Genomic DNA, 12054 nt, shown 5'->3' on the forward strand with positions numbered 1-12054 from the left:
GAAGGAAGAATAAGAAAATCACATTAAAAGTTTTGGTTTAGATCAGTCTAAAATCAATTACTGATTCATGTATGACTTTATATAAATCACTTCACCTTTTCAGATTGTTTTCCTATCCTAAAATTGATGTTACCTCTATTGCTATTGAGAGATATGAAAATTATTCCATATTGGTATAACATTTAGAGATTGCCAAAAAGAGAGCAACTTAGGAGTACTGGGCATTTTTATGATATATGCTACTTTAAGTACAAACACTGGGAGGGAGATATATAACTTCCATTAAAACTGTCACAAAAAATAAAGCTATAAACAATGGTATTGCCCTCCATGCACAGGTTAGTGATTGGCACACAGTAGGCGCTTAATTACTCCAAATATGTCTTTTTCCAATTCTATATTCCAAACAAGAGGAGAAACTGCAACTATATGCTACATATAAACATTTTCACTATTACAGATTTATATCCTATAGACCAAAAGAGGACATAACACAAATGAGGCTGTCACAGTTGCAAATATAATGCCTTTGTGTTTATAGCACACATGCATTTCATTGATGCTCATGTAGAGAATCAAATGTTTAAGAAAATTAAATTGGAATGAGGCCTAAGTATATCATTAAATACAGATGTGAGAAATTTAAAGTAAAGTTAGATTTTGAAAAATAACATCTTACAAGGAAACTTGTAGCCCTCTATATTTATTTTCCAAATGATACTTTCCCACTTTCATGACAAATCAGCAAAATTTTCTGAATTGTTATCATAATCCATCTTTTTAAACAAAAAGATTTTTGAAAAATTGAAGAGTCCTAGGTACATTCTTTTTAATACAAGAGAAGGAAAGGAGACAGAAACAGCTTGTAATACAAGGAAATAAGATCATGAGTTTAAGGACATAAGAAATAAAAGGAAGAAAAGTAGAAAAGACAGAAAATTAAGAAAAAACCAGAGCTGATTAGAATAATAATTGTCTACATATCCATGTTAATCAATAAATGGGTTTGGCATGGGTATGCATATTTTCCACATATCTGTATATGTTAACAGAAAGAATTAAACTTCTCAATTAAAATTCCTCAAGGCCAAAGTCTACCTCAAAGAAAAAAATTCAGTTGAGACACAAAATAGTGCAAATGTACAGCCCCCAAGTAGATTTCGATCTGGTTGCTGCTTTTGTAGGTACAGTTTAGAATTACTGGGCTTGTCCATACATATTTCTTTTCTCTTCATTCCGTGATTTGGTATTAGCCAGGAACTAATGGTTCCTATAAGTAAAACCACTAAACATAGTGAAATTAAAATGGAAAATGAATTAGCAAATTGATCTTAAAGAACCCATGACTTGGAATTAGCACACTCTGTGAGAAAGTAAAGTTTCACTCCTGCCAAATAGAGGAAAAGGGCTCCACCAGCCAAAGTAACCATTTAGTTAAACTTTACCATCCAAATGGCTTTCTTCGTAAGAGCTCTCTGGAAACAGGCCCCTTAGATATGTTACACATGAGATAGAAGTAGCAAAAAGTTTCTTCACCATTATCAATGACTCATGCTCCTTAGTTATTTGACATGGGAAAACTGTTTGCTGGGAGGGGGGGAAAATGAAAAAGATTAGTATTCTTTAATATATTCAGCCCATCATGCCATTATCACAAGTAAAATGGAAAGATTTTTCAAGACCTCAAATCTGATACCTTTATAGATAATCAAAAGGAAACTGGGCTTTGAATATTGCGTCAGATTAGATCTTCACTGGCAAGGCAAAGAAGAAAGGCAGAGACGGTTATCCAAGTAATTCAAGACTGACATAATTTATTTTACAATGACCCATGGATTTAAGCAAAATGGGGAGTTTTACTATGGTTATATAATTTTCCCTTTCATACACTCCTCAGAACCCACTGCAATCTGTCTTCCACCCGCTCTGTTCTATACTATTCTCTCCAAAGTCACCAAGTACATCCTATCATTGACCTCATCTTGGTCCTCGTACTATGTAAACTCCTCTGCAGTGCTTAACACTTTTGCCTACACTCTCCTCTCTCTCAGTTGCCATAACATACTCAAACTCAGTTTATCTCTATCACCCTGACTGAAACCTGATCCCAAGTTTCATTCTCAGACAAATGGATCAGCATCCACTCCAATCATCCAAGCTAGAAGTACAGTCATCTTCGGCTTCTCTCTCTCCTCCATTCCCCATATCCAATCACAAAGTCCTATTAATCCTCTCTAGGAGAGTTCTCAAATCTGTTTTCTCCTTTCTCTTCTCACTGCCACTGCCTTGGCTCAGGACATGGTCACTTCTCCCCTTTATTACTGTAGTTGCCTCTGACCTCCCTGCTAACAGTTCCTTTCATTCAATCTGTCCTTCATACTGCCAACATTATTAACTTTAAAGAATACAAATCTTATCATGACACTCCCAGTGTTCATACAGGATAGAGTTCAAGTGTAGCGTTTGAGAACTGTCAAAATCTTATCTTTGCCTAGCTTTCCTGTCTCATCTCCCACCCCTCCCTTCTGCCCCTCCTCCCTTATCCCCTCCTATGCACCCTACTCCCTAGCCATGTGGAACTACTATTCATCTACTATTCTACTACCATGTATTTCCACATCTTTGTGCTTTGCTTAAGCAAAAGTTCTGCAGTATAAGTGACTCTCACAGATAAAGCTGAGTGCAAGAAACCTGATACAATTGAGTACTAAAGTATGATTTCATTTATATAAAGTACAAAAGCAGGTGAAACTAATCTATGATATTAGAAGTCAGAATGGTAAATCTCTGATTACCTCATTCAAATTCAGAGGTCTTTTTTACTATACTGCACAGTTTCAACTGTTGAAGTTTTAATAATTCTGTTACTTAGAGGCAGGTAGTACCCACAAATATGCATTTAGATGAAAGAGAACGCCCTAAAATCTTTATCTATATCTGGTTCTAGAATGTCTTCAGGACATTCTAGACATGATTTTGCAATGTAAGCTTGCTTCCTCTTTGGTACACTACATAGCGAAAATGAATTATCAGTTCATCATTTTGTCAAACCATATTATATTCAGTTGTTAAAAAGATACATAAAATTATTCTTGCATGTATGATAGGAACTTTGGGGACAAATTATTATGGATCTTAAAAGTCAGGCTAAGGGCTTTCCTGGTGGCGCAGTGGTTGAGAGTCCACCTGCCGATGCAGGGGACATGGGTTCGTGCTCTGGTCCGGGAAGATCCCACATGCCGCGGAGCGGCTGGACCCGTGAGCCATGGCCGCTGAGCCTGTGCGTCCGGAGCCTGTGCTCCGTAACGGGAGAGGCCACAGCAGTGAGAGGCCCGTGTACCGCAAAAAAAAAAAAAAAAAAAAGTCAGGCTAAGGAATTTATGCTTTATTCTGTTACCAGTGGAAAAGCAGCAGGTTTGATTAGGTGAGTAGAATAATTGTTTTACGAATATTAAGCTATAGCAGAAGTAGGAAAGATTAGCGTTGAAGGAGAATATGTAATATGCATGTGTGTGTATGTGTATGTGTGTAAAATTTTACAGAAAATTGCTTTTGGTACCCATAGATCCTGAGAAATTAAGGTTCTTTGGGGGTAATTGGGTAATAGCCGGCATGGCATACATGTATAATAACTTATTGAAAACATGCCAAAATTTAGAGGCAATACTTGAGTAATAACCACTTGTAAAATTAAATAACCTAAAAATATAAAGATGGTTACTTTAAATATAGAATCTAAAAGGCCATTTGTAATAATGAAGATCAATGATTGGAAAAGGCCTCTAGAATTGTTACTTTTCTATACTCCAGGGATTTTTTTCTCAGCTCAGTTGATCTAATACTTTAAGGGTTATCATTCACGTTTTTATAAATGTCTAATACATGAAAATACTGTGGCTTGATAATAGAAAACACTATTATAAATTATTTTAATAAGAAATTGTGCTAATGATATAAGTAATGTTTGACAGCTCAGCTGTCAAGCTACATGACCTACGGCAAGTTACTTTACTTCTCTGAGCTTCAGTTTTCCCCTTATTTCAAGGTTTAAGTGAAATAATAATATAAAGCCCTTGGCACAGTGCCCAGCACATGGTAAGTGCTGAATAAATGTTAGCTTCTATAGTTATTATTATTGTTGTTTTAAGTATTAAATAGCAAAATCATACAGTCACTTAAAATTTACTGGGAGAAGTAGCTCATGCAGTTCAAACTACAAAGATCTGTTTATATCAAAAGGTCAATTTGTTAATTTACAGTGAGAAAAATAACTGCCAAGCTGATTGCAATTCATATACCCAGCTCAGCATTTTCACCCCAGGAAGGGTTTCCTAAGTGGAAACGCAATGAGATCAGAAGTTGGCTTGGTGAGTATATTGAATTTGAGCCAGAAAGATGACTGCTTTCTCTCTGCCCTAATTCTCTTTCAACTTCAATCTTCCCTGCCTCTGCTACAGCTTAATATTCCTAAAACATTATTTTACTCACTGTCCTGGTGAAACCACTGACTTTCCATTGATTACAGAATAAAGCATAAATTCCTTAGCCTGGCTTTTAAGATCCACATTAATTTGTCCCCAAGTTCCTATTCAATTTTATTTCCTACTTCTGTCCAACATGATGACACTCCACTACAGTAAGGATGGATTCTTTGTTACTCTCTGAAACATGCCATGCTCATTTCTTACTCTGAGCCAAGGCATATGCTAGTTTTTCCTCATGGAATTCTCTTCTCTCTCCTCTCTCCTAATCCTTTTCATTAATTAAGGTCCACCTTAAGTCCTATCTCCTTCGTGAGGAATATACAAACCATTCCAGTCTATATAAAATCTCTGAATTCCTATAATTGTATTGCTTTACTCTTTTCACATATATTTAATGCATATACTGCTTTGTATATTGACTTACCTCCTGTAAATCTTATTTCCCTAACCAGATTATAAACTTCTAGAATGTGAAGATTCTTTTTTTAAAATTCTCTCAGAGAATAACACAGCATTACATATATATTATATAATATTAAGCTCTCAATGAATCAATGAATGTTCATTAATGAATGTCATGGGACAAGATAAATTTGCCCAGGTGAACCCAGCAAGGTTGCCTGGCCCTGGCATGCTTCCCCATGGTCCCAGGATCCTAGTTTCTCTAAGTGCTCTCTCCTCCAGTTATTATAATTACATCATAGTGTGCATTAGAAGTGTCCTAATTGTGTCAGGAAGTGAATGTCTAACAAAGAGCCATTCTCTTTAAACATCTTTTTTTTGTTTCTGATTTCTTTTCCTCTACAAAGTCTAAATATATAAACATGAAACAAGCACCCAATAAGTTACTTTGTAGAAATCTATTCTGATTTCCTGAACATCCTCAGTCCATTAGCCAGTTAAAATGTAGACATACTCTGCCAGAATATTATGTGCCGATTAACTGATAAAACTGCTGTTTAAAAAAACACCAAAGATTAAAGTCATGATTTTGAACTAACTCACTAAATAGTCATTGATTTTCTTTTAATTCTTAATAAATACCTTAGGTGCCTTGTGAATTCTGATAGAATGAGAGAGCTGAGCAGTGGCCATTATAGCAATCTATCAAGGATTCTTTTAACAAGTCTAACCTGTAAAAAAAAAAAAAAATTAGAGACCTTGCCTAATGTAATCCTTATTGTGAATTTTCCGAAGAACTATATAATTAGCATTTGATTGTATTCTTTTGAAAATTAGTTTAATAAACATTTTTATCTCCACTACCAATTTTCTATAAAGTAAGATCTCTGGATTAGTTTTTCCAACCACCCGATAAAAATTTAAGTTGACTTACTTGTTCCCAAATACATTTGGAGGGGAAAAATAAATTGTAAATCCCCTAAAGATTCAACAGTATATTTTACTCATCCTTGTTATTCCCTCAGAGTGTAACAGTGCTCTCTATATAACAGGGGCTCAAAAATACTTCTTGAATTAACTTCATGTGTAACTGATTTTCAAAGTAAACTCAAAAGTTAAAGTTTACACTTCATACTCATTAGGATGGCTATTCAAAAAAGTGGAAAATAACAAGTGGAGGTGAAGATGTGAAAAATCAGAATCCTTGTACACTGCTGGTAGGAATGTAAAATGGTGCAGCTGCTGTGGAAAACAGTATGACAGTTCTTCAAAAAGTTCAATAGATTTACCATATTACCCAGCAATTCCACTTCTAGGTCTAAACTCAAAAGAATTGAAAGGAGGAATTCAAACAGATTACACACCAACGTTCACAGCAATATTATTTACAATAGCCAAAAGGTGGAAACAACCCAAATGTCCAACAACAGTTGAATGGATTTTTAAAATGTGGTATATACAATGGAATATTATTCAGCCTTAGAAAGGAATGAAATTCTGATACATGTTGCAACATGGATAAACTTGAAAACATTATGTTAAGTGAAATAAACCAGACACAAAAGGACACATATTGCACGATTCCACTTATATGAGGTAGAGATACCTAAAGTAGTCAAATTCATAGCAACAGAGAATAGAATAGAAGTCACCAGGGGCTGGAAGGTAGAAAGAATGGGGAGTTCAATGAGTACAGAGTTTCTGTTCTGGATGATGAAAAATTTTTAGAAATGGGTAGTGGTGATGGTTGTACAACACTGTGAATGCACTTAGTGCCACTGAATTATACACTTAAGAATGGCTGAGATGATGAATTTTATGTAACGTACATTTTGCCACAATAAAAAGTATTAATATTTAAAATACATAGTTTTCAATTCTGTTGCTTCACTAACATAAAAAAGAAGTAAATTTCCCTTTTTCTTTTCAAAGGACTTAATTTATATTGTAGTTTCTTGTCAAGGTTTTATGGAGTTCTGACCAAAATATCTGTAGATAACCCACTTAAAGAAATTCCATTCTGGATCACTCAGGATAGCCTGTGACTTGTTTTTGTGTACAAATTAATGCAAGATTCTGGAAGATTTTGCAAATAAAAGAGGGCAGAATTATTTAAGGACACTGCCACAAGGTGGTGATAGAGATTATAAACAGGTAATAATTTCTCTCAAATTATTTCTTCAGAGCAGCACTAGGGGACACTCTTTTACAAGATTTTACATGAGGCTGAAACCACCTAATAGTCCTTTGGTCCTTAATGATTCCAAGGTACCTTTTGTTGACTTCATTTCTGAGTGTAACCTGACCCTTTCTTAGCTTTTGGTGTTCTTCAAGGGCTCTGTCCTAGGAGCTTTTTTTTTCTTTTTTTAACTTCTAAACACACTCCCTGGATGAACAAATACTTTCTTGTTTCAATTATATTTCTATTCTAACAACTCTTAGATGTATTCCCCCAACCTAGGTTTCACTGGGGAGTTGCAGATCTATACCTCTATGAGCCAGTTCCAATTTGATGTTCCCAGCATACCCAAGCGTGAATTCTTTTGCCCGAAACCTATGTCTGTACCTTAGCTAAGTGAATGACAACATCAAATACCTAGATGCTCAAGCCTAAAAACTATGACTCAACCCTGTTCCCTCCCTCATTCCCACATCCATTCTCCTTTCTCAAGTGTCCACTCCTCACTTTATACACATTGTTGTCATCTATGCTTCAGATCAGATCAGCCTCATCTTTTGACTGGATTTCTTCAACCACCAGTCTGCCTGTCACTGGTCTTACCCTTCTCCAGTCTGTTCTTTGTATTGCAGCCAGAGTATTCTTTTTAGAGTACAAACTTGACTATGTAACTTCCTCACCTGAAATACTTCAGTGGCTCCCCACTGTCCTCAGGATGAAATCCAAACTCCTTACCATAGCCTCAAGATCTGGCTCATGCCTCTTTAGCCACATCTGTAACCATTTTCCCTTACACTTTTATGCATCAGCTATTCTTATCTACTTTAATTAACCTATATTCTCTCTAGCTTTCAGGCTTTTGTAATGTTCCTTCTGCCTGAAACATCCTCCTCCCTTTCCAATTCCTACTCATCTTCTAGACATGGCTTAGTATAAGTTTCTCGAGGAATTATTCCCTGGTTCACCACCAAGTCTGGGTTATGTGCCCATTGTAATATATTCGATATCATTGCATTTATGTATCCACCCCACCCTGCTGTGAGATTATGTGAGGGCAAAGTTGTATCTGCCTAGTTCATTCTATATTTTTAAGTTTTTTTTTAAGGTACAATTCAGTAGGTTTAAGTATATTCATGAAGTTTTGCAACCATCACTACCATCTAATTTCAGAAGATTTTCATTACGTTAAAAGAAACTCCATACCCACTAGCAATCACACCTCATTTTCCCCTCGCCTGACTCCTTGCAACCATTAATCTACTTTTCATCTCTATGGATTTGCTTATTCCAGACATTTGATATAAATGGAATCATATATAAACTTTTGTGTCTAGTTTAGCTCATTCTTGAATCCTTAGCACCATGACAGTACTGGAATAAAGTAGGTAGGTGCTCAAAAAATATCTGCTGAATCAATAGAGAAGTACTACATGAACAAGGAAAAAGTAAGGGTCTAGAATAGAATTACAGAATTTTAGAAGTAGAAGGAACTTTAAATGTCATCTAGTCCAAACATCTAATTTTCTAGATGAGAAAATCAAGGTCCAGAGAAGTCAATTGACTTACTCAAGGTCAATCAGAACTGAGAATAAAAATCAAGAAAATTTGACTCACAATTTAGGGGTTTTTCTACAATGACTCTGCGTAATGAAATTCCCCTTGCTTTCATTCCATCTAAAATACTGCATTACCAGCACCTTCTTAGTTGTTGGGCTTGCTTGCTTATTTCTAAACATGGTAGGGTCTCTTTTTGGTGTCCTGAAATAAACTGGCTTCAGGAAGGCAAAAAAGATCTAAATAATTATTTTAAATAGCCAGGCTCCTTTCAACCTCTAACTATTCTGTTGCTACTGTCTTTTTCCCTTTGAGCAGGTGTTTTGTGGAGGTCTCCTATTCAAGTACAAACTCTGCTTAATTTTGAAAGCTCACAAGCTGACAGCCCCAGGAGGTATGACTCTACAGATCATGTACTCTCAGAGAATTACTCTGATATTTTTTTATCACCTTGTTCTGACTCATTATCTAAAACTTAAGAGATATTTCATAACTATGGGTTTTAAGAACAGAACTTTAACTTCCAAATGTCTTTGACTTATATATTTGCTTGTATATTGGATCCACAAACATCTGAAACTTCACAGGGCATCAATACATTCACTCTTATGCTTGATATGTCTACTCTGTGACAAGGATTATGATCTTGAGAAAAACAAAATTTCTGTGTTTTCTCAGATAAGACTCACTCTGGGCTTACTTCTTGACCTACATCACAATTGCCCTATTTAAAATGGTGGCACAATTACTCTTTTACCCTTTTATGTGTGAATCCAAGATTCAGATAAAAATTAACCAGCTGTTGTTTAGTTTCTGAAGGCCTAAGCCACTTTTTTTCTGGGGGGGGGGGGTGTAGGTGGCATTCTGAGTGACACACACAAAAAAGTTTCATTACATTTGCCCAAAGACAATAATAGTTGATTTCCTAATACTTTTCACCCATCTTTCCCAATCTTCCAAAACCATTTTTTTAAAACAAGAAAATCCCTTTTCTATCAAATGTATAATGTCCAACAGCTAGATTCTAAAATGCAGCTAGATGACCTTCCATACATGTGTATGGTATGAAGGAGATGGCTTTACTCAAAGGAAGTACCTGTCAGCATAAATGGGCTTAAATCAGAGTTGGAAGGGGGAGGAGACATCCTCTAAAACTAATCCAATCCTTTCATTTTAAAGAAAAGTCAATTCAGTGGAGGAAGGATAGTCTTTTTAACAAACAGTGCTGGAACAACAGGACATCCATAGACCAAAAAACCCTGAAAACCTTCAACCTAAATCTGACACCATATATAAATATTAATTCAAAATGGATCATAGATTTAAATGTACAATATAAAACTATCAGTACAAAGAAGAGGAAAGTGAAGTCCAGTAAGGGAACATGGTTTGCTAAAGGTCACCCTGTGACTCAGAGGTTTCACAGAGTTTGCTCCCATAAATTATTATTCTCCATTTTAACAAATCCCATTTGGTCCTGTTAATTCCTCTACTCTGTGCTCACTCAGAGTAAATGGTTTCCACTATATTAACTGGGTATTTATTCATGCTCTTTTGGTTTTTTAATATCTTCTTCAGGCTACTTCAATTATTCATTCTATTCAACATTTACTGGGCGACTACCACGTGCTAGTCTTCGTGTAGGCTTACAAAGATGTAAAATACTGTTCCTACCTCAAGAGATTTATGGCCCAATGGGGGAGAAATTAGATTATTATCCTAATCAGTTTAAAACTCCTTTATGGGCAAGAACTGTACTTTTTCTTCATTTTCATCAGCCAAGTAACATGATGTACTGCACACCGAGTCCAGTGCTCTGCACAATTGAACACATTTCGGTGATTGGTTAATCTTGAGTTTCAAGACACTCTCTCCCCTGCACTGTTTGGGGAACTAAAGTCCATGAGATTAAACGGCAAATCCTGGATAAGGCAAAAGAGGAGCTGAGGTCATCCCGTGGGGACTCACACCTCTTGGTGTGCGCCAGCCATTGATTCTCACAGAACACCTCAATGGCTGGAGAAAACCTGACCTAGAAGATAGACAGCCCTCCCCCACAAAGCTCCCGACCCGACTGGTTGCAACACGCAGGTGTCGGCCGGAATAAGAGCTTGGCTGCCGACTGCCCGCTGCTGCGTCCTCACCTGGACTGATTCCTTCTTTTCCACCACCATTTCAATTTAAAAGCTACCTTGATAGTGGGAATGTGAGTGTTCCCAGTACAATTCTCTCCACCCCCGCACCCCACTTCCCCCACCCCCAGTAAATGTGAAATTTTTCATCATCAAGCTTTGGGGAGGGGGGTGGGGAATGCTACCTAGGGGTTCCTCTTTGTCCTTCCCCTCAGCCCCGGCCTTCCCGCTACTCCTCAGAATACTTCGGGCCTCACAGAAATACTTTCAAATCAAACTTAAAGCCTCGAGGAAAAAGAAACGTAAAGGGAAAAAAATAACCTAAGAGGAAAAAAAACCCCCAAAACTCTAAGAGAACTAACGACGCTCAAGCGCCGTTTTTCTCCGTATGCCTCGCATCTGGACAGCCCTCACCTCAGAGGGTCGACACCTCCCAGTGAGAGGGACTCAACGGCCTTTTCCGGCTCAAACTCTCCCTCGGGCTTATGAATAAGCAACGAGACCTTCCTGGGCGGGGCGAGACGCGTCATGAATAATTCATTACTTCTGCTCGACTGATCGGCCCGCCTCGCTCGGTCTCATGAATATGCAAAAAGAGGCGAGCGACGGCTAACGCGCCCCCAGCGAGCCCCGCCCTCCACGCCTGGTCTCCTGGCGCCCGTGAGGAGGTGGTTCCCTGCTCACCTGGCGTCAGGCCTCCGGCTCCAAGGCTCTCCTCCGGCGTTTCCCGCCCTTCCGAGGGTTCGCCGGGCGCTCCCGGGCCTGAGGGACCCGCACCGAGCTCGAGGCGCCGCACACGGACCCCGACGGGGCCTTCGGCTCGGGGCTGCTCCGCCTGGGCAACCCTTACGTCGAGGACAGCCTGCTGCCAGCCTCCCTGAGGAGACGCCTGCCCGCCGAGGTGAGGGGGGGCGGGGAGGACTTCGCGGGCCCAGAGGGGCCTGGGTTAGAGCCTGCGGGGCCGTGGGGTTAATGCGGGCCAAGGGCCCGCCGGGGGTGGGGGGTGTGGGGTGTGGGAGGGGAGGCTAGAGCCTGGAGGGACCGGGTCAACGCAGAAGGGCGGTAGAGGCCCGGAGGACAGAGGTTTCGCCCGCGGGAGGGCATCTCTCCACTTCTTCCCTGTATGGACCCCCACTTTGCATTATTTTTAATATTCATTGGTTATTATGGAAATAAAACACGAATATGTGCTCCTCTTACACTGCCTCCTAACCTGGTCCCCTGCGCAGAGGCAACCCCAGTGAGCAGTTGGGTGTGGGTCTCCGCAGGTCCCTTTCCAACGGGTTCAGCTACACATCTAGTA

At 38.7% G+C, this 12054-nt stretch overlaps 1 protein-coding gene and 1 long non-coding RNA gene across 4 annotated transcripts in view; one reads left to right on the forward strand and one right to left on the reverse strand.

Moving 5' to 3' along the window:
- Positions 1-5892, reverse strand: part of HORMAD2 (HORMA domain containing 2) — a gene marked incomplete at its 3' end in the record, with an annotated part of 67823 nt that extends 61931 nt beyond the window's left edge. Inside the window, 2 exon segments of the mRNA XM_082852902.1 lie at positions 1446-1587; positions 5529-5892. Coding sequence (XP_082709028.1) covers positions 1446-1587; positions 5529-5579 — 193 coding nt within the window. The 5' untranslated portion in view covers positions 5580-5892.
- A 5515-nt stretch (positions 5893-11407) lies between these two features.
- The window catches only part of LOC309970665, a 51645-nt gene continuing 50998 nt past the window's right edge, over positions 11408-12054 (forward strand). For all 3 annotated transcript variants that reach the window (XR_014326693.1, XR_014326694.1, XR_014326695.1), the window contains exon 1: positions 11408-11652. This is a non-coding gene — a long non-coding RNA (uncharacterized lncRNA). The remainder of the gene's footprint in view (positions 11653-12054) is intronic.

The sequence above is a fragment of the Leucopleurus acutus genome (genome assembly GCF_964270905.1).
Source record: "Leucopleurus acutus genome assembly, chromosome: 13".
In the NCBI taxonomy this organism is placed as follows: Eukaryota; Metazoa; Chordata; class Mammalia; order Artiodactyla; family Delphinidae; genus Leucopleurus; species Leucopleurus acutus.